General features: G+C 42.1%; 1 protein-coding gene across 11 annotated transcripts in view; it reads right to left on the reverse strand.

Annotated features, from left to right (window-relative positions):
• KCNAB2 (potassium voltage-gated channel subfamily A regulatory beta subunit 2) overlaps window positions 1–27,372 on the reverse strand; it is a 295,743-nt gene that overhangs the window by 8,807 nt on the left and 259,564 nt on the right. For all 11 annotated transcript variants that reach the window (XM_075327766.1, XM_075327764.1, XM_075327765.1 and 8 more), the window contains 5 exons: window positions 11,473–11,558; window positions 4,264–4,384; window positions 2,978–3,072; window positions 2,017–2,137; window positions 1,721–1,809 (listed from right to left, as the gene is read on the reverse strand). In XM_075327766.1, coding sequence (XP_075183881.1) covers window positions 1,721–1,809; window positions 2,017–2,137; window positions 2,978–3,072; window positions 4,264–4,384; window positions 11,473–11,558 — 512 coding nt within the window. The remainder of the gene's footprint in view (window positions 1–1,720; window positions 1,810–2,016; window positions 2,138–2,977; window positions 3,073–4,263; window positions 4,385–11,472; window positions 11,559–27,372) is intronic.

Here is a 27,372-nt window from a genome sequence, read left to right on the forward strand (position 1 = left end):
CTGGTATTTCAGCTCAGTTCATTCAAGTGAATGCAGCTAAAAAGGAATGTCACCACTTTGACCTTTTTAAACTGTTAATATGGGCATACAGGTTATAGACTGCTGAAAGAATCCACACCTTTATGTCACATATCACGTCTTGTTGTTGAAATATCATCTTTTATCAATTTATGTAAATGAGATCTTCCAGGCTATGGGGCGGATGCTGCCTGGAAGATAACTCCGCCTACAGAGATTGTTTTAAATAAAAGGGGCATTACCAGTGTGATGTGTGATGGCCGCTCTCTGCAGCTGCTCTCACTTCAAAGCTATACAGTGGCACCTTGGTTACCGAGAACAATCCGTTCTGGGAGTGTGCTTGTTAACCAAGTTACTCGTTCAGCAAAGCAAGAGTTGCCATAGGAAATCATTGCAATGCAGACAGTTCGTTCCACAACTTGTTAAATGTCCCATTCTGGTCCCCTATTGTGTCATTCCGCACACACACGCACACACACACACGCGCGCACACACACACACACACACACACACACACACACACACACACACACACACACACACACACACACACACACACAATGCTCACCTTACCATCCATTCCATCACCGGTCTCCTGGGACTTGCTGTTCGCTAGTACGGGCTGTGTATTGGGTTACCATCACGACGAGGGAGGAACTTCCGCACTCAGAACGCAGACGTCAAAGGCAGTAGCTGCTTGCCTCTGATTGGTCAGCGTGCTGCTTTTGAGTAGCGGCTGACAGCAGAAGTTCCTGCCTCATTGGGATGCCTGCCGATACACATCCTGGAGCGGCGAACTACAGGACCCAGGAGGTCGGCGATGAAACGGAAGGTATGGTGAGAATAATATGTGTACCTTCCGTTCCACCGCCGGCCTCCTGAATCTTGTAGTTCGCCGCGAGGATTCCTCACTCGGCGCGATGTATCGGCGGACTACAAGAATCATGAGGCACGCGAGGGAACGGAAGGTAAGGTGAGCATAATGTGTGTGTGTGCTTTTGTGGACTGCAAGTGCGGGTTAGAGCGCGGTGGATGTATGGAACCGGAAAGTGTGTGCGGTGAGTATTTTGCTCGTACAGTAAAGTTTTCTCGTAAATAGAGTTACAAATTTACAGAAAGCTTTGCTTAAGTGAAATTCTCGTTAACGGGGTTACTCATTAAGCGAGGTTCCACTGTATCTGATTATAACTGACACTGGTGCAGGTGCCTCTTCGCTTCAGCCTCCAGCTTGCTGGCAGACAGTGTTGCAATGAAGCAGAGCTCAGGGAGCTGCAAAAAAATGTGTCTGAAAGAAGACAAATTTAATTTCTCCTGTTCTGTGTCAGTTACTTGTCTCACACTGGTAATGGTCCTTTTATTTAAAATAATCTCTGGAGGTGGAGTTATCTTCCAGACAGTATCCGCCCCATAGCCTGGAAGAGCTCATTTATATAAAGTGATAAAAGATGATTTTTCCACAACAAGGCTTCTGATATGTGAGATAAAGGTTTGGATTTTTCAGTATTCTATAACCTGTATGCCCATATTAACAGTTTAAAAAGGTTAAACAGGAGACAGATTTCCTTTAAGTATGAAGTCATTGAGAAGAGGGGGGACGGACATAATTTAAGACGAATTTAATTCAAAAAATAAATTAAAAAATAACCCTATAATGTACTGACCGGTGTGAGTTCTCGGAACATTTACAAGTACATATACGAACCTGTATTGCTCCAATATTCTCCAGTAGTTGGTCAGCATTTGATGCCCCTAACAAGACTGAACTGACTCCTTCATTCCTCAGACACCAGGCTGTAAACAAAACGGAGATATTTAATGTCTTGCTAGAAAACATAAAACAGCAGAATAGGACCCACTAAAGCCTCCATTGTCAATTAATCTTAAGCTACTACACCATAGGGCTGATGCTTTAGGCCATACATGTCTTGGAAGGCCTAGTTCAAGGACGAGTGATATAGCCCCAATCTGTGAAGCTGTCCCCATAAATTACGTACTCACCGATGGCTAACTGGGGAAGGGTGCAGCCCAGACGCTCTGCGATGGCCTGCAGCTCTTTCAGTTTTGCTTGCTGTCGTCGTCCTTCTTCACTCAGGATCTTGTCTTTTAACCACTGATAACCCTTTACAACATAGAAGAAATATTTTAGAGCCAAGTAAATCATCAATATAACCCTTAAGATTACAGTTTTAATTAGGAGAGTGTCCCTGGCCATTTTGCGTTGTTAGGGTATTTAGACGACATTGTGAGCCACGGTCAGCCAGAATCCTGAGCAGCTGTAAATAGTGGCTCCTGTTCTGCTTTACTCGGCATAACTATTTAGTACATGGATGTCCATTAATTTCAATGGGCTTAAAGTATAACTACATATAGAGAAGATATTGTCATTGCTACTTCCTTTAGAGATGGGGTGGTCAATTTGGAGCACTCCTAACATAACGAGCTATGAATAAGACAGCATTTTCACTCAAATGTAAAGCCAGCCATACATGGCTATTGGCCAAATTATGTGTCACTGATCGTTTGCCAGACATCTTGGCCATCTCTCCTGTATACAGTAGCGCTCATTCGGCTAAACGCTCCTGTACTCTCTAAGAGGAAGTAGTTACCAGACATGTCTCAAGAGGGCTTATATTCAGGAGAATAAAGCTATTGGGAGTCCAAAAATCGGACATGTCAACAAGGGTAGAAAATTAGGGTATTTAGATAGAGGGTTAGGGCAACACAGTATTTATTGGTCCATGGTAAAGACTGGCTACAACATTGTCTTGAGTTGTCTTCTTCTCTCTTGGGTTTAAAGTCTACTCTGTGCTTAGTTCTTCCTCAAAATCCTTAGTCTCAAAGATTACGGTCATTGTTATAAGTTCTGCACCTTTCTTAAGAGTCTCCTGAATCCATTAATTTTGAGCAATTTATTAGTGCTGGACTACAACTTATTTAGATACTGTATCTCCACACTGACCTTGAGTGATGCTCTAGAATACGGAGGAATGCCGCCATCATATTTTCCCGATACTATTCCACAAGCAAGCGGTGACCACGTCATAGCGCCCACACCTGAAAGTTTACAGAACAAACAACCCCCAATAATGAACAGAGACGTATCCCCCTGAAATTCTACTGTTCAGTATGACACTGCATATCAACAATTTAGGGGGGAACCAAGCTATGGTTTTGGGTTATGAGGAGTCAATTTCTAGCTATATATTATTTTTAATTCCCATTAAAAAGATTTTTTTAAGTTGGAAAAACATGGCTACTTACTTTGATTAACAGTGACACATAGTCAATATTTTATGTATGGTACTACCAGTGAACTGAATCAAGCGAAGTTAAAAAACTATACACAACTGGCGGACCGGTGTGGAACATTTTTCGAAAAAAGCAGCCAAGTTTAATACACCTTGGAAAGCCCTACACAGGCGAATAGAGACCTGAAACTAATATTTGCCACATTTCAGAATGCTATAATATTTCCCACTGTGGCCATCTACCCCACTGTTTTCCAAGCCTTCTCCGCTTATCTGTATGAGCCACACAAACCGGGCTGAGTGACAAAACTGTATTGTGGATTCTGTGGACAACTGCCATAGATTTTCCAAGGCATCGGCTGACAATTTAATGTTTAGATGGGCTCCCATTGGAAGGGGAGGGGGGGAACTAAAAATGATGGATTCAAGTAGCCCCCTTAGCTTGGTGGTGGACGTCAACAGTAGAGATATTAAAGTCAATGTCTGGCCAAGAAATTAAGAACAAGGGTAAACTAGGGGAAAATATGTCACTCCTGTAAGCCAGTTAAAAGTTGCAGAATTTGGAGTAACAATTTAGCGACTTTTGACGCTGGCACTTTTTGGGTGGAGTTAACAAAATGGGGGGCAAGGTCCACCACCACCACGTGACAAATGTAACCCTATGAACAGCAGAAAACTGGTGGACATTGCAGTTAAAATCAGCATAGGACATAGCACAGAAAGCCCAAAAATGCACTGTAATTATTAAGGGGCATGCGATGCTTTGCTGCACCTAACCCCAGATCAGCTTCTGGATGAAGATTGGCCTCATGTATGATAACTTTGTCCTCGTTTATACTTGGAGGATGCACAATATATACTAAACCGCATATACTTCCAACAGACTTCTTCTGGTACACGGTAGATAGGGCGTCGCTTCGGAAGGTGTATACATAAGTTTTGGGTACATGCACAATACATGCATGCTTATGATGGATTGGATATAGCGGTAACTCACCAATTTTATGAAACAGTTCTGGGAGTTGTACTTCCACCTTTTCTCTCTGAAACATGTGATACTCCGCTTGCTCACAGATTGGAGGAATCAAATTGAATTGCCGCGCTACTGAGTACGCTTCCTACAAGAGAGGAGTGTGCATGTAAAATAAGAAAAGCAGTCTTAACCTAGCCGGCATATAAGAAAGGCATAAAGAGAGATTGTCGACAGGTTTTCGGCACCTAATCTGAGCGCAGCATAATGTAGAGACAAAGATCCTAATTCCAAAGATGTGTCACTTACTGCTTGCTGTAGCTTTGATAAAATCAATGTTTTATCAACTGTAGATTATCACTAGAGGACTAGTAAACCTGCTGCCAAGTAGTCCTCCATATTCATGAGCTCTGTATAACCCCACCCTCATCACTGATTGGCAGCTTTAAGTCTATGCACTGTGTACACAGAAAGCTGCTAATCAGTGGCGTCGGTGGGGTTATATAGAGCTCAGCATTCAGGGTTGCTGTTTCAATACAATCAGCAATTTATCAGCAGGAGATTATCACAACAGGACTAGGTGTCTCATGTTCTATAGTCCTCCCGCTGTCTAATCCCCGTTTCATCACAGATTGGTAGCTTTCTGTCTATGGACAGTGTTTACAGAAATCTGCTAATCAGTGGTGTGGGGGTGGGGTTATACAGAGCTCAAAATTCAAAGAACTGGTAGATCTGCAGCAGGTAAAATATAGATTTAATCAAAGCTGCAACAAGCAGCCCAGTTAGGGTATGTGCTCACGTAGCAGATTTGTGTGAAGATTTTCTGCAGACAAAAACTTCATGTTTTGCCAGGAAAAACACAGGAAAAAAACGCACATTTTTTCTTGCATTTTTTTCCTGAGTTTTTAGGTCATGGCAATCATGGGGATTCATGCGCTGTACCCTCTGCAATCGCCGCCAGATCTCCAGCTGATGTCACAACTGAGACTCTACTCTCGCTGCCAGGAGTGATGCTGTTGGGGATGAGAATTGAGTATCCAGAAATACTTAATTCAGCCATTTCATAGACTCAGGTATATAGTTTAGTAAGATGTAAACTAACACACATAGCTATGCATGTCTTTGTTCTCTTTTACTAATACGTTTATATAGGTATATTGCATATTCAGTGTATTCTCCCTTAAAACAATATATATATATATATATATATATATATATATATATATATAAAATAATAATAATTAATAATAATAATAATAATAATTTTATTCATTTACATAGCGCTATTAATTCCATAGCACTTTACATACATTGGCAACACTGTCCCCATTGGGGCTCACAATCTAGAGTCCCTATCTGTATGTCTTTGGAATGTGGGAGGAAACCGGAGTACCCGGAGGAAACCCACGCAAACACGGGGAGAACATACAAACTCCTTGCAGATGGTGTCCTTGGTGGGATTTGAACCCAGGACCCCAGCGCTGCAAGACTGCAGTGCTAGCCACTGAGCCACAGTGCCGCCCGCATATCCTGCATATCCTCTCTTTGATTGGACAGTCCAGACTCCAGGAATTTCTTTTGTCTATCTGTCTCGGGTGCAAACAGGATATGGCAGCCATCTTTGAGAATACATGTGCTGATATATATATATATCAGCACATGTATTCTCAAAGATGGCTGCCATATCCTGTTTGCACCCGAGACAGATAGACAAAAGAAATTCCTGGAGTCTGGACTGTCCAATCAAAGAGAGGATATGCAGATCCTATACGTCATGAAAGCCCTGACCTACGATACTTGATTGGACTAAAACTTTTGTTTACACCCCTTTTACTTCGTGGTCTAGCTGTTCAAGAATAAAGATTTCAGTTTTGTCTCAGCGTCTGTCGTGTGAGGGAGTTTTATAATTGATTTAATTAATTATTATTCTTTCTCGTCGTGCACACACGATATTTTAATTTGGAACAACGGTCAGATCGAAAAGGGATCACTTGTGTCCCGCGTCCCTAACAATGCCCGCACAGATCCTGGCAGTTTAACCCCCTAAATGCTGCAATCTATCGTAATCATAGCATTCAGGAGGCAGGGAGAGGAATCACTTACCTCTCCTGGCGATCGAGTCCCTGTAATGCAGGACCCGATCGCTGCCATGACACTCTGGGTCGTCAAAATGACGACCCCGGGTTACTGAGCTACGGATCGCTTCACAGATCAATGTGGATGTGAGGCGAAGTGTCAGTACTGTGAGTGCAGCACTAACAGATCTAATAGACTGCAGTGATCGAGCTCGAACTTCATCACTTAGATTATATCTCCAAGAAAAAAAACGCTGAAAGAATTGACATGCTGCAGATTTTGTCTGCACCAAAATGTGAAAGGAAAAAATCTGCAACATGTGTACAGCAACTCAGGATTCTCAGACTTTGCTGGGATGCATTTTTCCTTTTGCAAGAAAAAAAACGCATGAAAATACGCAACAAAAACGCAGCGTGAGTAGAAAGCCTAAGTTTCACATCGCTGGAATCGGGATCTCTGTCTCTACTATATGCTGCTCTCAAATGGGATGGCAAAAACCTGGCAACAGATTTCATTTAACAAAATGACAACAAAAAGTATTTCTATTTACACATTATTGAAATATAGTAGAACGTGCATTACACAATCATTTCATAGAATATGGCGTCCAGTAATTCCTTGACGTTCTCAGAGTAGACACATTCGTTTTCAAAACCCACAGATCTGTGTAATCCAGGTGCACGGATAACAATGGGAGGACATACAGTGAACATACACATGGCTGGAGACCTACATGAATGCAGAATTATACCCTGTGCATGTCGCATCTTCGGATTTCCTGCTCCTTGGTATGGATTAATGCTTGTTCAGCTCCAAAAAAAAAATAATTAAGCTGTAATATCTCAGCGAGCTTCTAGCTGCAATCAGATCCTGTCCACACAGCTTACCATCACCGGGGCTTGCTCTGTTTTGTTTACAGTCACGACTAATGTGAGCATTTTATTTTTAGCCAAAAGCCCATCTCCATCTAATGTCTGTCTGCAAATCACAGTCACATGCCCAGAAGACATATTCTACACAGGCTTTTCTCATCATATATTGTGTAAATTAGTATTCATAATTTTCTTAATTCTTGTTTTGACAGTGGATACATTTATGCATTAAATACATATACTGTGTAGTGAATCATTAATATAGACATTCTCTATGTGTATGTGGATTGTGCATTTTTGCTAAAACTGGCCATCGACAAAAACATATCCTTAATGATCACCAATAATCTTGCAATGGATAAGTCTATGGAAATGGGGGAAAAAAAATATGCTTTGGCTCTGATGGATGGAAAGTTCCTTCATGTCGAAACACAAAAATGTTGTCTGTCCTTAGTAAAAAGTATATACTTGGTCTAATGTAAATATAAATTCCAATTATATAAAAAAAAATGGGAAAATATAACTTTCATATTTTATAAAGAATCTTATTTTTTGTGTATAACTAGGGATGGGCACCCTGATAGTAAAAGCTGGAATCGTCGTGGGACCTCATGTGGATTACGTCGGACGCGCAGAAGTGTTTCAGAGGTTAATAAAGTGGTAAAAAAGGATGGGGTTTTTTGTATTTTATTTGAAAGAAAGGATTTTTTCGGTGTTTGTGTTTATTTCTTTTCACTTACATATTAGTAATGGGGGGAATCTAATAGACGACTCCCATTACTAATCTAGGGCTTAGTGGCAGCTGTGAGCTGTCATTAACTCCTTATTACTAATCTAGTCCCTTTCTGCCCTTCATAATAAAAAAATTTACTTCCAATTCTTGTCCCTGTTCCTGTACAAATTCTGCCCAATGACTGGTTCGTGCAGCTGGTTTTGAATACCCTATTAAATGGATGGCTGGACCATATATAACAAGCTTTTCTCCCCCCCATTCACCTTTTGTGCCTCCCCTATTTCCTCATAGACTGTAAGCTTACGAGCAGGGCCCTCCTGGTATCTTAATTTTGTTTTTTTGTATTGTCTCAAATTGTCTGCACATGTCCCCTAAGAACTGTAAAGCGCTGCTGAATATGTTGGCACTATAGAAATAAAACTTTATCATTTGAAGTGAAAAGTCACTTACATATTAGTAATGGGGGAATCCAATAGACTACTTCCATTACTAATCTAGGGCTTAGTGGCAGCTGTGAGCTGTCATTAACCCCTTATTACTCCGATAACCACTGCACCAGGGCAATCGGGAACAGCTGAGTAAAATTCCAGGATTGTCGCATCTAATGGATGCGACAATTCTGGGCTAATGAAGGCTGCTATTTTTAGGCTGAGGGGGGTTAATAACCATGGGTCTCACCAGCCTGTGAATACCAGCCCCCAGCTGTCCGCTTTATCATGGCTGGGTATCAAAATTGGGGGGGGGGAAAGCACACCGGTTTTAAAAAAATATTTATTGAAATAATTTTTTAAAAAAATACGTATGTGGTTCTCTTATTCTGATACACAGCCAAGATAAGCGCATGGCTGGGGGCTGCAGCATGTAGCCATATGCTTGATCTATGCTGGGTATCATAATATGGGGGGAAACCCAACTCCAATTTGTTTTTTTTGGGGTTTTTTTACGTCTGTGATTGAAAGCAGTCAGACAAACTGTCACACAAGGTGGGGACGTGTCTGCCTTCAACCAAAGATTCCAGGACTGCGGGGGAAGCACTGCATATGTATGAAGGATAATGAGAGGCCCCGGAAGTTGTATGAACTGCCCGGAAGTTGTATGAACTGCCCAGAAGCAGAGTGACAGCTGCGGGAGACTTGGTAAGTATAACGCGCCTGCTCTAATCCCCTACCCCTTTCGGCCACCATTTTTAAGCGCTTAATTTGGGTCCCATAGACTTATATCGGAACGAGATCAAATCTGGGCCCAAACCAGATTTTTTATAAGACCCTATTGGACCTGTGAATCCCAGGTATTTGTGGGTCTGCAATCACTATGTATAACCTTTTCTTAAAGAGTTCGGGTATGTGCACACATTTAGGCTGTGTGTCCACGCTGCGGATTTCTCGCGGATTTACCGCGGATTTCCTGAAAATCTGCAGCAGCGGCACTTCCCAGCCATTTCAATGGCATTTTGGAAATGCTGTGTCCATGCTGCGGATTTTTCCGCGGCGGATTTGCCGCGGATTTTGATCCGGAAAAATCTGCAGCATGTCAATTATTGTTGCGGATTTTGGTGCGGATTTTGGCTATAGAATTGGGGAAAAAAAAAAAATCCGCATCAAAATCCGCGGTAAAAAAAAGGTGCGGATTTGCCGCGAAAGTCGCGGATTTTCATGCAGAAAAATCCGCAGGTACATTCTACCGTGGACACATAGCCTTAGGATTCAGCACACAAATTTCTGCATCTCTTGGCAGAAAAAATGCAGTTTTGGTGCAGACTTTTACCATTCATTAGATTGGGTGAAATCTGCAGAAAAAAGCTGAAATAATCAACATACTGCAGATCTAAATCTGCAGGAGAAAATACTCAATGTGTGCATTAGGCTTTAGGATTCTCATTCACTTTGCTGTCATTAGGAAACAATTCAAGTTTTGTGACAAATCTGCACTGAAAAAAGCATGAAAAAATGTGATAAAAATGAAACGTATGCACACAGCCTTACAATATAGGAAACAAATCAAGAACCCCGCCATAGAAAAACATAAGCAGCAGATTGGGAGGTTCTGAAGAACACAGTCAGGGCGTATTCGGACATCCGTGCAAATTGGTCTGAGACTGGCCTGCAATGTACAGACTCACTGGACAAAGCTCAATATTGGAACTCATGGGTACTATTACAGAGGGGCTTTGTTATTTTGTCAGACCATCCCATACATATTAGATTTTTGTTGGTGACTTTTCTAATGGGATGTTTGTACACGTTTAACATACATGACTAAGGCCATGTTCATAAGTCCAGTAATCAATTACTTTCCAAATATTCAAATACTTGGGTATATAGACTTAAAGCTTTGGGAAAAAAAAATACCTATTGTTTGTCTGTTACCTGTAATTTTTTCTTAAATTTGTCAGTTTTTGTTTGTTTTTTCAAATTACAAACCTTGTAAAAAAAAGCAATAGCAAGTTGCAACATTAACATTTACTGTTGTCCATTTCAGGTATAATTTTCAGCAGGCTCCTTATCAGCAGGGGCAGGATTTCATTGTCAGGTAACACATTTATACACCGCTGATAACACAGAATCCACCAATCAGAATAGGTGATGTCACAGCTGATCCAGCTCCCAGTCTGTCTCGCTTGCCGGGTGCAACTAGCGTGGTGGGGACGTTACAGACCTACGCGAGTCTGATGCACAACAAACAAAAACGACACCAGGGACACAATAACAGCGGGGGGCCCTGGAACTAGTGAGAGGAGTAGGTGAGACACCTCCTATCCTCACCTGCAGATTTCCCTATACAGCCTCCGCAATTATCACCGAGCAAGAACCTGAGAAGACCCTATAGATGCCCTGGCTAGTGAAGGGCAGGTGAGGTTCACTAGATTCCACCACTGCACTAACAAGACACAAGGTAAGATAAGACAAACTGGGAAAGCAACAAAAGGATAGAGCCTGACAACAGGAAAACTCCACAGCAGAACCTTCCTCCAAAGAGGCCAGAGAAGAACGAGTTTGTATCTTCAGCAAGTATTGCTGGGAAACACCTCTATTTAAACCTGAAGAGGTGCGACTACAAACAGCTGCAGCTGAGTCAGCTAGGAACTGCTGGAAAAGCTGCTAGCAGCAAAACTGACATTAACTGTTTCAGTGCCAAAAGAAACTAAATAACATTTAAATGTATTAAATGTAGAGGCTCCAGAGCTTAAGCTGTCACTAGTCTCCAACAACAGGGAGACGACTGTGACCGTATCACTTCACAATCACCTTTATTAGATGCTTCTATACAAAAGATATGGTCGGGATCTGACCATTGTGGCTATCAACAGGTGTTGTTTCTTAAAACAATAGGAAGTTATAGTCTAAAATGCCCCAGTGTTGCTAAAAATATTTAAAAAATACATGAACCATCTTAATTTAAGAAAAGGGGATGTTGTATTGAGAAAACCCCTGTAGACTTCAGATTAAGGTTAATTCGACTACAAACTAGGACATATTGCCTTTCTTTAAGTAAGCAAATATGAACATCCATATCATATAAAGTAATAAATACATAACATGGAAAAAGAAAACTTACCATTATTTCCATAGAGCTCCAACGTGACGTCCCCCAATACATGGCCATCCCTTGGTTAATCACATGCGTCATGGCTCGGACTGTCTCTGTGGAGAAAGTAATGGAGGGAAGAAGGAGGAAGTCAAGTCTCCAATAAGATCTAAAGGATCAACTCATACCATGCAGGAAGCTAAATCTACAACACCGAAAAGGGAAAGAATGCTGCAAAGACATCTTGCAAGCAGTGTAAATCATTCATGTCCATTTAACCATTCACTTGCGGTAAATGCAGGTCCCAAAAAAGTTTTGTAGCGGTCACCTTTCCCCATCTTGAGAAAGATGAATACAGTAAAGAAACACAAGAACGTTTCCAAGAAATCTGGAAAGATAAAACTAATTCCTGTGCTATAATCAACATTAAGAATTATGTAGTTGCGCTATACAAAAAAAAGACTAATGTGTGTTAATGATATCCGAGATTGTTTATTCAGCGGGATGGAATCCCAAAAATCTTATACTGTCGACACAGAGTTGCTTCGTGTTTTCAGAAGAACATTACATGGGTACGTGGTAGTATCAGAGCGACACTCCAGGGGCACAGCTAAAAAAAAAAAAAAAAAAAAAAAAAAAAATGGCCGTCTGCAGCTGCCCACAATCATGTGATGTACAACATTTTGCACTTCGTTACATTTCAAGTCCAGTCATACCGTTGAACAAGATCACAAAAGAAGTAATATAAATCCATACTTAGAGCGAGCTGTCAAAGTCTAGACGGAAAGCCTTAATGCACGGTGAAAATATTTAACTCTGATTCCTATTATGTTAGAATAACAGTACAATTGACTAAAGTAATAAAATAACAAAAAATTATCAGTTTAAAAAAAAAAATAAAAAAAAAATTCTACAAATACATGAAAAAAATGAAATTTATTTAGACAAATATACCTATCCATTTTTCTCTTTCATATTTTTTTTCCTTTTTGACAAATTATTATTAATTTTTAAATATGACATAAGATACTAGAAGATTAGGTGCAAAATGAATTGTTGTTTTTTTTTCCCCCCCAAAATCAATGTGGTCTCAGTTTCCGGTACATACAGAAATAATCATGTATGCCAATAGTTATTTTTAAATCTGCACTGATTTTCAGATATCAGCTACTAATCATGATCCTTCCTTACCACCAGGGCTCTCATTACCCTTAGTTGCCACTGAATTTGGTCTACAGTACTTTTTAATGCTGTCGGTTGAGCATGCTCAGATGCACCTAATAACCCTGTCCAATTAAATATCTGATAGCATGTTGTAGCACAGCTCAGCTATGCTGAATATATTACTGATACCAACTACCAGCTCCTAAGTCATAAAAAACAGGTGCACCCATGACCATGTCTAATAAAAACAGACACTTTCACAGCATTCTCATTGTTCTGGCACCGTATTGCTCAGCTCTGCTGTGAATGCAGGAGAGAGCATGATGATACTGTGGACTTCCCTATGGACCACCCATGAAATGTGGTATTTGCAAATAGTAATGAACAATGGTCATATAGTGGGCCACAGTTACTACATTCAAAACTATCAATGGTCTCCTCCTCTATATCAGGAAGCACAAAAAAGAGCAGAGGGAAACACCTGCAGCACTGAGGAGAAGCAGGGTGCTGATGGAAAAGGTTTTGGCAGATAATAGGACTGTCCATTCAGCTCTGTGCAGCTGGATGCACAGAGGGAAAAGGAGATTAAAAATGAACAGATCACTGACATTTTACTCACTTATATAGCACCATTAATACCACAGCACAGTGCAGACATGATTATGCATGAGTATTTGCAATTTAAAGACATTTTAATAGGTCATAGGACAGGAAGTTATGGTTGGCAGGAATCTGGGTACTGACACACCCACCAATCATTATGTAACTGAATAACCCTATTTTAGGGGATGGTGCTTCAATGAATTTTAATAGCAGTGCTGAAATTATCAATAATAGGTCTAGTCAGATTGTGGCTAAGAGTAGACTATATAATAGACAGTAACCCATTTGACCCTTAAATGACTGGGAGTCAATACATCTAATATATAAAGAGCTGAGAGAGTGTGTGTGTGTGTGTGTGTGTGTGTGTGTGTGTGTGTTAAAGGAATCCGCACCGTCGCATTTACAATCATGAAATTTTGCACAGACACCCCCATGTGACTCAGGGACGGTAAAATTTAACCCCGCACTTTACAGTTACTCTCCAAAAAACCTGCCTTCATTAAAGTCAATGGAGCTGTGAGCTGCAGGTTATTAATAGCAGCTCTGTTGGTTGCTATAGGAACAAAGGACATTCATAGTATAAGAAGCTTATGTGTGAGGTAATATGATATCGATGGGGATATGGCTAGAGAGAAAAGAAAGACAGACGAAGAAAGAGACGGGCAAAGAGACAGCCCGGGCAGAGCGACAGCCCGGGCAGAGCGACAGCCCGGGCAGAGCGACAGCCCGGGCAGAGCGACAGCCCGGGCAGAGCGACAGCCCGGGCAGAGAGACAGCCCGGGCAGAGAGACAGCCCGGGCAGAGAGACAGCCCGGGCAGAGAGACAGCCCAGGCAGAGAATGTATAGGAATTACAGGCTCTATCACATATACTAGAGGTGCTTTGGGGATAAAGAATCATATAGTAAAGTAAATCCCAGCACTCAGAATGAAAACAAAGGGGGAATTATGCAAAAGTGAATTTATTGACTAATACACTGCAAAAGGAACCTAACCAGGACAACAGCACCAACGTTTCAGCATAGAACCTTTCTCAATGTTGTTGCATCACTGGTCAGAGTAAGGAAACACGGGTCTCGAAGGACAACCGGAGGTTTGCAAATAAAGGTAAGGTTCCACACGTTTTTGCAGAGTATGCTCGTAGGTGAAGGGGTGAAAGGATCACTATGTGAGGTGAGAGGACGCCTGCAGTGTAGATCCGGAACTGGCATCAGTGGCAAGGCAGGCAGGCAGAGAGACAGCCCAGGCAGAGATAGAGAGAGACAGAAAGTCACAGAGATAGAGACAGATAAAGAGAGAGATAGACACAGGGATATAGACACAGACAGACAGAGGCAGACAGGGAAAGAGGCAGACAGAGACAGACAGAGAGAGAATGGTAGAGAGACAGAGACAGTTACTATACCGGGCAACGCTGGGTACTACAGCTAGTATATAATCTGATAAATAGAAATGACTCATTATAAAATGTATCGAAAACACAATACTTTATTGCATATCATCAAACATTTGTATACATCCCTTCTGAGGAAGCTATGCGAAACACGTGTCAAGGGGTTCCCAGTGATATGAATCTCATGGTAATATCCTTCATTTTGTTAATGATTATTGCCTACTCTAATTGTGATGTTGCCATCTAGGTGAATTGTGCTCCTGTATATCTCATGTCCCAATAATATTGCAACAGAACTACGGAAACATCCCCACGTGGAAGACTATTATCGTTACAAAATGTTGTGCAATTAGGCGCACTATAATATGGACTCCATGTGGATTAGACATATAATGTGCTATATCTCATCTAGTATTTAGCATTGAGAGGTACCTTTCAATATTAAAATTATCCTATTTCACAGGCACATAGCATTTTATTGAAAAATATCTTTTCGTAATGATTAACTATGATTATTCTTATCACGTATTGTCTTATATAGACTATATATGATCTAGATTTCCTATCTGACACTGTCTGGTAGATGATACTTTTTGGAGTATGCATTTTGTCATCGGGACTGCACTCTGGATCTTGTTCTTTCCCGGCATTTTATGAATAGTGTTTTTTATATTGTTTTGTAATACGCAATAAAGAATTATGTGTATTTGATACATTTATGAGGAGTAGTTTCTATATCAGATTACCTATGTAATAGACTGATAGACAGTCGCTGTGCAGGAAGAAAAGTGCACTAACATAAAGGAGAATTCTGCGCCATACAAATTGATAAAAACAGAAGACTTCTTACTAGTAAATTAAATAAATTGTATATACTGCAGCGTGGACTTAAACGAATCCTTACCCTGTAGAAAATGTACTATATTTCAAAACTTTAAAGGGAACCTGTCAGATGTAATATGCACCCAGAGACACGAGCAGCTCTGGGTGAATATTGCTAATCCCTGACTAACTGTCCCTGTATCTAGTACCATAGATAAAGAGATCTTTCGAAAAAGTATTTCTATAGATCCTTTATGATATGCTAATGAGCTGAGGGACTAGTCACAAGGGTGTTAGTTCCTGCACTCATTCCGCCCTCTTAGCATGTTAGCACGCCCATCCTGTGTAAAGAGGCCGGGGAAAAAAAGCATTATTATCATTAATAATAATATTATTTTAGAGCACCATTGATTCCATGTTCCTGTACATGAGAAGTGGTTACATACAAAATCCAAGTATAAATTACAGTAAACAAAGTAACAGACTGGTACAGAAAGAGGAGCGCTCTGCCCTTGGGGGGTTACATTCTGTAGGATGATGGGGAAGGAGACAGAAGGCTGAAAGATTGCAGCAGCACAGGTGGTGATGAGACGGCAGTGAGGTCATTGCCGGCTGTAGCTTTCTTGAAGAGATCATTTTTCAAGTTCCATCTGAAGGTTCTGAATGATGGATAACTGGGAAGGTTGAACTAGATGGACCGGAAGGTTGAACTAGATGGACCTAGGTCTTTTTTCAACCTAAGTAACTATGTAACTATGGATGTGTTGGGGCACAGAATTCCAGAGGACTGAGGATGCTCAGGAGAAGTTTTGCAGGCAAATGGGTGAGGAAAATATGTGTGGAGGACAGAGGGTGGTCTTGAGAGGACCAAAGATTACGAGTTTGAAGGTGTTGGGAGATTTGTTTAGAGATGTACTGAGTAGGTCAAAGTTAGTAGCTTGAATTGGGGAACTGTGAGCCAATGAAGGGATTTGCAGAGGGGAGAAGCAGAGGAGTAATGAGGAGAGGGGTGGATTAGTCTGGCACGAAAGTTAGGGATGGGCTGCTGAGGTGGGACAGTATTAGCTGGGAGGGCACAGAGGAGAATGTCGTAGTCCAGGTGGGAGATGATGGGGCGTGTACTAGGTAGCATTTTAGTAGATTCAAGGTTGAGGAAAAGATTTATAATAATAATATAATAAAAGACTTTAATATTGTCGATCACAATCATTTACCAGTCTGAACTCAACGCATTTAATTGCAACCTAAATGATTGACTGTGATGGTGGAATATGTGAGCATATAGGGTCCCACCTTAAACGTTTGCCCGGGGCTCCACTTTGTCTAAAACTAGCCCTGTCTCAAAGTGCCATGATCATCCAAAAATAATTTTCAAAAAGATTGTCCTATTTTGAATCAGGTCTAATTCAGACATGGATACTGTACCCAAGTCCGTATTACAGATGTCTCACCCCTGGGGCATAACTAAATAAAGACTCCTCCGCATTGGTGGACACAGACAGAAGAGGCCCCTGTGAAAGAACAATATATGGGCCCTTTGAAATCCTATAGGTCATCATAACACACAATTCCACCTGCTTTGGAGGTGGTTGTGGCCTCCTTACCTACTGCAGCTGCACAGGTTGCACCAATGATTTGTCCGCCCCTGCTCTTCCAGAGAAGAGGAGCTGTACTTCATACCCCACTGGGGTTTGAGAGGAAGGAATCTTGTCTGTAAGGCCCCTTTCACATTGCACTCCAATTTCCATTCAGAGGTCCCGTCGGGGCTTTCGTCCGAACCCCCCGCAAAATGGGTTTTGGATGTAGGTGCCGACAGGGCAATTTACTATAATAGTGCAGATGAGGCTTCCGTCTGAAACCCATTTTGCAGGGGGTTTGTATAGAAGCCCCCGACGGGACCTCTGAACGAAGATCGGAATGCAATGTGAAAGGGGCCTAAATCCACTCATCTAAAAGGAGACTTAAAGTTTTTTTTAGATCCGTGTCCAGAGCATCAAGTATTAAGTGCTTCCTATGTGCTTCATACTAATGGAGTTTAATGATGAAAGGCTCATAGTTTTATAATAGAACTTTCTAGAAGATTATTTAGGAGCTGTAAAAAGAAACTTTTGCTTTCGCTCATAAAACATAGAATTACCCAAAGATCAATGGATTCCCAAATTTTTGAAGAATTAAATTATTGTTCCACCTTTCATGTTTTGTCAGTTTTTGTGGATGTTACATTTCAGGCTTATGATTGATGGCATGACGTTTTCATGGGCTAAAGATTTTACTACTTTAATTTTTGCACTTCATAAAGGTATGGAAGGTAGACACTGATGTGACACGAAACTGAAGGATCCAATATAACTGCAGGGATTCCCACATCTCAATTTAGGCAACTGGACTTCACATGCAGTCAGGCCTGAACATTATTCAACCTTTTCAGACTTAAAGCGTATGTTTGGGATATTAAAAAAGAAGTGCCTGAGCACTAACAGGCATGTAGTTGCTACCTGCCTACCTGTTGTCCCCGGCGCCGTTCTTTGCGGGCACAAAGGGGTCACAGACCACTCCTGCTGATGATACAATGGCTTCATCATCAGAGTGGAGGCTTCTTTTCTGCTCTGCTCTGTAGACGGGATGGGACAGCCGATGTCTTGTTGATTGACAACCGGTTCTCCGCTGCCTAACTAGGGGAGTCAGCTGTAAGTCAGCACGATGTTGGCAGTGACGTTCGTCTACAGAGCAGAGCACAATCACAATATCAGTGGAAGCTGCAGAATCGCTCGCTTGAGTGGTCTGTGACTGCTCTACGGCAGAGAAGAACGGCTCCGGGCACAACAAGTAGGTAACTGGCAAATACATGCCTGTAGAGCTGAGGCCACACGGGGATTTGTGCAAGTGCTCGCATGACACTCGGCACACGCTCACAGCACAGCGGGAGTAGAGTATCATGCGACTGTGGTCCAATCATGCGATCAGATTAAAGCTGCAGAGGGGAGGTCCGGCGCTGCGGAGGGGAGGGAGGGATTTATCTCCCTCTCTCCTCAGTTGCCGGCTGTTGCGTGAATCGCACTGCTCTTGCGTTACACCGGTGTAATGCGAGTGCAGTGCGATGTTTCTCTCGCCCCATAGACTTGAATGGGCGCGAGTGAAACAGAATCGCATTGCACCCGCAGCATGCTGCGACCATTTTCTCGGTCCAATTAGGGCTGAGAAAATAATCGGTCATGGGAGCTGCTCCATAGAGTAATATTGGTCCGAGTGGAATGCGATTTTTTATCGCATTCCACTCGCTCCGTATTACTCGCCTTGTGTGCTGACCCTAAAGGCCCTGTCACACACAGAGATAAATCTGCGGCAGATCTTTGGTTGCAGTGAAATTGTGGACAATCAGTGCCAGGTTTGTGGCTGTGTATAAATGGAACAATATGTCCATGATTTCATTGCAACCACAGATCTGCCAAAGATTTCTCTCAGTGTGTGATGGGGCCTTAAGGGGTACTTTGCACGTTGCGACATCGCTAGCCGATGATAGCGATGCCGAGCGCGATAATACGCACATCGCACATGCGATATCTTCTGATAGCTGCCGTAGCGAACATTATCGCTACGGCAGCTTCACATACACTTACCTGCCCTGTGACGTCACTCTGGCCGGCGACCCGCCTCCTTCCTAAGGGGGTGGGTCGTGCGGCGTCACAGCGACGTCACACGGCAGGCGGCCAATAGAAGCGGAGGGGCGGAGATGAGCAGGACGTAAACATCCCGCCCACCTCCTTCCTTCCGCATTGGCGGTGGAGGCAGGTAAGGATATGTTCCTTGCTCCTGCGGCTTCACACACAGCGATGTGTGCTGCTGCAGGAACAAGGAACATCATCGTATCTCCTATTGCTGCGACATGAAAATGTCCGACGCTACACAGATCACCGATTTACGACGCTTTTGCGATCGTTTATCGGCGCATCTAGGCTTTACACATTGCGACGTCGTTACCAGCGCCAGATGTGCGTCACTTTTGATTTGACCCCGACGATATCGCAGTAGCGATGTCGCAACGTGCAAAGTACCCCTAAGTGTTTAGACACATTTGAGAAATAAAAAAAAAAAGTCCCGGATATAACCTTTAAATGGCATACGGTCAATGGGGACTTAATTTTGAGTTAGTACCAAAAATACAGCTACAGAAAGTAATCAAGCATTACACTGGTCAACACAAAAAAATCATCAGCAAAAGTAATAAGTCTGTTTATTGGAGTTTGATGTGTTGATTCCAAAAATCTGCTTAGTTTTGTTCTCTCTCAAAGTTTCTGTGATAGAAGTATTTTTCTTTTTACTTTATTTCTGCATTTTCAATGTACGTGGTTTTTCCTATGTTCTTCCCATTTCTTTGCTTCTCTTACTTAATAGTGAATTTTCTTACAGGGACAAGATCAGTGAAGGTTTTAGTGGAAAAAAAAAAAAAAAAAAAAAAAGGAGGGAAGGGAGGGGAAAGAGAAAAAAAAAAAAAAGGGAAAACCCCCTTTTTTTTTCCCCTTCACTCTTTGTTCACAACGAGTCTATTCCTAATAAGATATATATTTATCTAAGGTTTTTGTATGAGGGCAGTTTTGGCTCTCTTTTTTGCATAGCGGAACATGCCCGTTTATTTATAAGAACTTTCACCCCCTCATCATAGAGTATTAAATAAATCGAAAAATAAAAAATAACGAAATAAAATAAGTAAAAACAAGAAGCAAAATAAAAGTTGTGCTTTCATAATAAATCCCTCTTAGTAGGGCCAGTATTATATCTCTATTTGAAGAGGGAGCAGGGGCACACGATAAATGTTTTGTATTTTTTTGGATATCCATCTCTTTGCTCTATATCTCTTTCCTTTATTTAATTCTGACGAATCATGTGAAAATATAGGCAGTATTCCTGCGCTGTTGCTATCTGATATCAGCTAATTAGCTTTTTAGATGCACCTGTCAGACTCCTCCACAAGGCCCGTTTCACACGTCAGTGAAAAACACAGACGTTTTTCACTGACGTGTAAAACACGCACATGTCCCTGCGTGTGCCGAAAGTCACGGCACACGTGGGTTGTCTAAGTGCAATCCGGGCTCCGTTCTCCGTGGCCCGTGATTGCACTTAGAGATTCACTCACCTGCGCCCGCTCCCGCTGTCCATGGTGCTGATCGCTCCCGCGATGCAGCATCCGGCCGGCGGTGACCCCTGCAGGAGCTGCTTCCGGGTCGGCTGTGTCGCGCATAATGAATATGCGCGACAGTAATGAGCCGGCTCAGAAGCAGCAGGGAGGACGGGCTGCAGAGGACATCGCTGGACGCCGGGTGAGTTAAAATGTTTTTTATTTTAAAAGTACGTTTTTTTCTGGCACGTGTTTCACGGATCACACCACTGCGTGGTCCGTGGAACATCAGTGATGCCAGAAAAAAATGGACATGTGTCCGTGCAGCAATCACGCACACGCGGGTACGCCGCACGGAGACACGTGCAGTGACAAATCACTGACGTGTGAGCAGACCCATTCATTATAATGGGTCTGCGTATGTCAGTGATTCTGGTACGTTTAAAAAAAAGCACAAACGTCCCAGAATCACTGACGTGTGAAAGGGGCCTAAGAGGGAGGTTTAACTGGCATTGTCAATTCGGACCTGTGGAAGCACCCGTGTGGTGCGAAACGGCCGTCGTCCGGCGCTCCTGCACTCCCCCCCCCTCCCAGTGTTTGTTGTAACTATGCTGCAGTTTGTGCAATAAATTTGCCATTTCATATCTACCAGTGAGTTGCCGCCATTCCTTCTTTTATGAAGCTCTTTTTGGATTCTCACCTGTTGGCAGAGCACCACGGAGATCGGCTGGAGGTCCGTGTTCCACGTGAAAACCACAGATCAGTGAGTACACACCTGGGCTTGCAGTGCCTAGCTTTCTTTTCTTTTGACTGAAGGTTTTAGTGAGTTTTATGGGAAGGAGTATTGACAGTGCAGTCGACCAATGACTGCTTCTCGGAAAGTCACATGTTATGGGGAGGAGCTAACTATTATGAGGTGGTTAGCTTTGGGTCAGTCAGAAAAGTATGGTGATGGCAGCAAGGAATGGTGTGTGAGGCTGACAGGAGACCGGCCTCTACAGGGATCTGAGTCCTGCCACAGGGAGAGAGAAGGGAAGACAGCGGACAGCCACCATTGTCAGAGGAGTTTCACTGCATTTCTGGGAGGACACGTCACGTCAGAGGGAAGAAAACAGCAGAGCCACTGAGGTGTAACTGAGTGAGGGTCTCCACAGAGAGAAACTGACAGCAGCCATTATCACACTGAGAAACTGCCTGTCTGCAAGTGTTCATCTGCAAGGAATAGGCTGACCTGTTTACCTCACACCTGTATCTACCAGATTACCTCCAGTAAAATCAGTTCTAAATACAAGCTGCCTCTGTCATCTCTGGGGAAATAGCTACATCTAGTCGGTTGGCTCATCGCATTTCTTTTTTTTTTTTTTTAGCTTGTCACCACCCTTGAATTGAACTTACTCTACTGTTTGATCTGATTTAAAGGAGAAAAATGGCCGACAGTGTATTAATCATCCGGACAGATTCTGCTATGTGTGTGGTTCTTTTAAACAAAAAGGCCAAGTACGTTCAATTACTCATGATATTAAAAAGATGTACTTTAAGTGTCCAATTGGTGATCAAGACAAAAGCCGGGCCCCTCATGTGATATGCTCAAGTTGTTCAAATTGTCTCCGTGACTGGTTGAATAGGAGGAAAGTGGCTATGCCATTTGCTGTTCCCATGATTAGGAGAGAACCCAAAAATCATAGTGATGGCTGCTACTTTTGTTTGGTCAAACTGAAGGGCTTTTCTACAAAGAACAAACATAAGATTAATTATTCTGAACTTGAATCTGCGATTAGGCCAGTTCCACATGATGGTACTTTGCAAGTTCCTGTACCACCGTTGTCTTGATTGGATGAAATTGAAGTAGAATATGAAGACTATGGAGCTGAAGCTACTGGCGAAGATATGGAGACCTCAAGTCAAGAGGAGTATGTACCTGATAGAGCAACCAGAACGCTTTAGTCAACGTGAATTAAATTATCTCATCAGAGACCTTTCAGTCTCAAAAGATAAAGCTGAACTTCCTGCATCTACAGTCATGGCCAAATGTTTTGAGAATGACACCAAAATTATATTTTCACATGATCTGTTGCCCTCTGGTTTTTAATTAATTGTGTTTGTCTGATGTTTACATCACATACAGAAATATACCGTATTTTTCACTTTATAAGACGCACTTTTGTTCCCCCAAATTTTGGGGGAAAGTAGGGGGTGCGTCTTATAATCCGAATATGCGGGGGGGGTGTGTGTATATTATATATATATATATATATATATATATATATATATATATATATATATATATATATATATATATATATATATATATATATATATATATATATATATATATATATATATACACACACACACACACACACACACACACACACACACACACACACACACACACACACACACACACACACAGTCCAGTGGAGGTGCGGGCAGCTCTGGAGCGGTGCTGGGGGCTGCTGGGGGCAGGGAGAGCTGGGAGCGGCAGCGTTTGATCTCCTGCTCCCGCTCATATAATATGCACAGCCGCTGTCCATTAGTAGCGTGGTGCCGAAACTGCATCGCGCTGATGGGCTGGGGGAGCTGCACATATTATATTTGCCTGTGCTTACCTTTGATCGCACAGGATCCCCCCTCCCCTTGTGTTAGCTATAGCCTCCCGTGCTGCTGCCCATAGTAAAATAATAAACTCTTTACTCACCTCCTCCAGCGTTTCTGCCCGGTCTCCCTCCTGCTGCTATGATTAGGCACGCAGAGATATCTCTCTCTGCTGTCCCGATCACATGACCTGCACTAGAACCAGGAAGTAGGAAGTGCAGGAGACACTGGAGGAGCTCAACCCCGAGGAGGGAGACACAAGACAAGACAGTGCTGCAGAAGGTAAGTAATGGAAAGAAAGGAAAAGATCCGGCACAACGTCTTCTAAGATAAAATCATCCAAACTTTATTTTTGAATATTAAAAAGTTCCATCTGTGAAACCGAAAGGTGTGTTAATCCATGGAAACTTTACACGTTTCGGACTTCAACATTAAAACAAAAAAGAGTCCTTAATCATAAGTGCAGAAGGTAAGGAAAGAGTTTATTTTACTAAAAGCAGCAACATGGGGGCGATATGTAACATAGGGTGATGCCTGCCTGCCCCAGTGGGCCTGCCAGCCACAGTGGGCCTGTCTGCCTGCCTGCCACAGTGGGCCTGTCTGCCTGCCACAGTGGGCCTGTCTGCCTGCCACAGTGGGCCTGTCTGCCTGCCACAGTGGGCCTGTCTGCCTGCCACAGTGGGCCTGTCTGCCTGCCACAGTGGGCCTGTGTGCCAGCCACAGTGGGCCTGTGTGCCAGCCACAGTGGGCCTGTGTGCCAGCCATAGAGGATGTGTGCCAGCCATAGGGGAAATGTGGCGTCACTGGGGGACGTGTTCAATATAAGGTGGCCATATCCAGATTAAGGGGGCTAATTTTAGGATGAGGGGGCTATGAGGGACATATACCCTATATTATTTGTTAGACGGACACTGGCATTATAAGACGGACCCCATTTATTAAAAAATTCTCTATTCCTTCACCAAATTTGGGGGTGCGTCTTATAATCAGGTGCGTCTTATAAAGCGAAAAATACGGTAATTGCAATCACATTATGAGTACCAAAAGGTTATATTGACAGTTAGAATGAGTTAATGCAGCAAGTCAATATTTGCAGTGTTGACCCTTCTTCTTCAGGACCTCTGCAATTCTCCCTGGCATGCTCTCAATCAACTTCTGGACCAAATCCTGACTGACAGCTGTCCATTCTTGCATAAGCAATGCTTGCATTTTGCCAGAATTTGTTGGTTTTTGTTTGTCCACCCGTCTCTTGATGATTGCCCACAAGTTCTCAATGGGATTAAGATCTGGGGAGTTTCCAGGCCATGGACCCAAAATCTCTATGTTTTGTTCCATGAGCCATTTAGTGATCACCTTTGCTTTATGGCAAGGTGCTCCATCATGCTGGAAAAGGCATAGTTGGGCGCCAAACTGCTCTTGGACAGTTGGGAGAAGTTGCTCTTGGAGGACAATCTGGTACCATTCTTTATTCATGAATAAGCAAAAATAGGTAATATCAGCTCACCAAGCCTGCTGCAGTCCCATAATCGTCCTGTGGTAGATGATCAGCGCACGGATGGTCAGAAGTCACCAAACAGATATAGAATATAAATCCAGCGCAATCACACGGAATATTAAAAAGTTGTCTTCTTTATTGATAGTTTTTCATAAAATCCAAAAGGTACATGCAGCATAAAAATAAAGGATGCCCAGGTCAGAGCGACGCGTTTCAACAAACTGTCTTAATCATGGTCTGGTCATGGTCAGACCATGATTAAGACAGTTTGTTGAAACGCGTCGCTCTGACCTGGGCATCCTTTATTTTTATGCTGCATGTACCTTTTGGATTTTATGAAAAACTATCAATAAAGAAGACAACTTTTTAATATTCTGTGTGATTGCGCTGGATTTATATTCTTTATTCATGGCTGTGTTTTTAGGCAAGACTGTGAGTGAACCGATTCCCTTGGCTGAGAAGCAACCCCACACATGAATCGTTTCAGGATGCTTAACAGTTGGCATGAGACAAGACTGGTGGTAGCGCTCACCTCTTCTTCTCCTAATAAGCTGTTTTCCAGATGTCCCAAACAATCGAAAAGGGGATTCATCTGAGAAAATGACTTTACCCCAATCATCAGCAGTCCACTCCCTGTACTTTTTGCAGAATATCAGTCGGTCATTGATGTTTTTTCTGGAGAGAAGTGGCTTCTTTGCTGCCCTCCTTGAAACCAGGCCTTGCTCAAAGAGTCTCTGCCTCACAGTGCATGCAGAAGAACTCACACCAGCCTGTTGCCATTGCTGAGCTAGCTCGGCACTGCTGGTAGTCAGATCCCACAGCTAAAACAGTTTTAAGATACGGTCCTGGCGTTTGCTGGTCCTTCTTGGGCGCCCTGGAGACTTTTTGGTAACAATGGAAGCTCTCTCCTTGAAGTTCTTGATGATGCGATAGATTGTTGACTGAGGTGCAATCTTTGTAGCCGCGATACTCTTCCCTGTTTGGCCATTTTTGTGCAGAGCAATGATGGCTGCACGTGTTTCTTTAGAGAGAACCATGGTTAACTGAAGAGAAACAATGATACCAAGCACCAGCCTCCTTTTAAAGTGTCCAGTGGTGTCATTCTTACTTAATCATGACTGATTGATCGCCAGCCCTGTCCTCTTCAACACCCACACCTGTGCTAATGGAACAATCACTAAAACAATGTTAGCTGGCAGGAATGCAATGCTGTTGAAATGTGTTTTGGGGGTTAAAGTTCATTTTCTTAGCCAATATTGACTTTGCAAGTAATTGCTGTTAAGCTGATCACTCTTTATGACATTCTGGAGTATATGCAAATTGCCATTAGAAAAACGTAAACAGTAGACTTTGTAAAAAATTAATATTTGTAGCATTCTCAAAACTTTTGGCCATGACTGTAGGTTGAAACAGAAGAATCTTCTTTATGATGATGTCAATGTGTGTTATTACCGAAACAGAAGTAACACTTTAACACAATTTTTCACAGTTGATGGACCAATGGTTTACTGTAACAATGTGAATGGCTACTTTGAAGAGCTGAATCAAGAGTATCTAGTTGCAAATTGGCGATTGTTTATTGACTCATCCCAGAGAAGTTTGAAAGCAGTATTGTTTGACAATGGAAATATGAAACCATCAATCCCTATTGCTCACATGTAATCTAAAGGAAAGTTATGAAAATCTGTCAGTTGTTTTGGATACTATACAATATAAGCATCATCAATGGAATATCTGTGGAGATTTGAAAGTGATTTGTCTGCTAATGGGAATGCAAGGAGGTTTCACAAAATATTGTTGCTTCTTGTGTTTATTGGACTGTAGAAATACTGTAGAGCATTATGTTTGTCGTTATTGGGGACAGAGAAACATTATGCTCCAGGTAGAGAATGTTCATCATAATCCTATAGTTTCTCCAACAAAAATCTTTCTTCCTCCCCTACATATAAGGTTGGGATTGATTAAAAACTTTGTGAAAGCCAAAGACAAATTCACAAGAGTTCCAGTACCTTTCACAAATTCTACAGCATTTCACCAGCAAAACTGAAGGAAGGGGGATTTGTTTGTCCTCAGATCAGAGAGCTTATGAGAGAGGATGTGTTTGAAGGAACCCTAAATGATAAGGAATTGAGATCTTGGAAAAACCTTCAAGTGGATCTGTGAAAACGTCTTAGGAAAAAATAAATAATAAAGAATATGTTGAAGGTGTTAAGGAACTACTAAATGCATACCAGTGTCTTGGATGTCACATGTCTCTGAAAATGCACTCTTTGCATTCACATTAAGATGTCTTCCCCCCCCAAATTTTGGGGATGTAAGCGATGAACAAGGCAAGCGATTTCACCAGGACATTAAAGTACGGTAATGGACAATGCTACCAGGGTTTTGGAATTACTCAATGATGGCAGATTACTGTTGGATGTTATAAAGGGACAACCTTCAAAAATCGGATCAACGACAGTCAAATGTCTAACACTTAATTTCTGCTCATATTTTGGTTTCATGTGAAATTAAAATCTGTTTTGTAAGGTGAAGCATTTTTTTCTGATATGTTACTGTTTTCTTAATATCACCGGTATATATCCTATACCTTATAATAATGATGCTGCTCCATGGAAACTATACGCACTACAGAAAAACTATATACATGAAATCAGGACAAAAAGATGATTCAGAAAAGTACAAAGTCACCTGCGATGATTCAAAAAAATAGGTTTTTTTTGTAGACCTGTGTTATGAATAAATA

This window comes from Anomaloglossus baeobatrachus, chromosome 11 (assembly GCF_048569485.1).
Source record: "Anomaloglossus baeobatrachus isolate aAnoBae1 chromosome 11, aAnoBae1.hap1, whole genome shotgun sequence".
Taxonomy (NCBI): Eukaryota; Metazoa; Chordata; class Amphibia; order Anura; family Aromobatidae; genus Anomaloglossus; species Anomaloglossus baeobatrachus.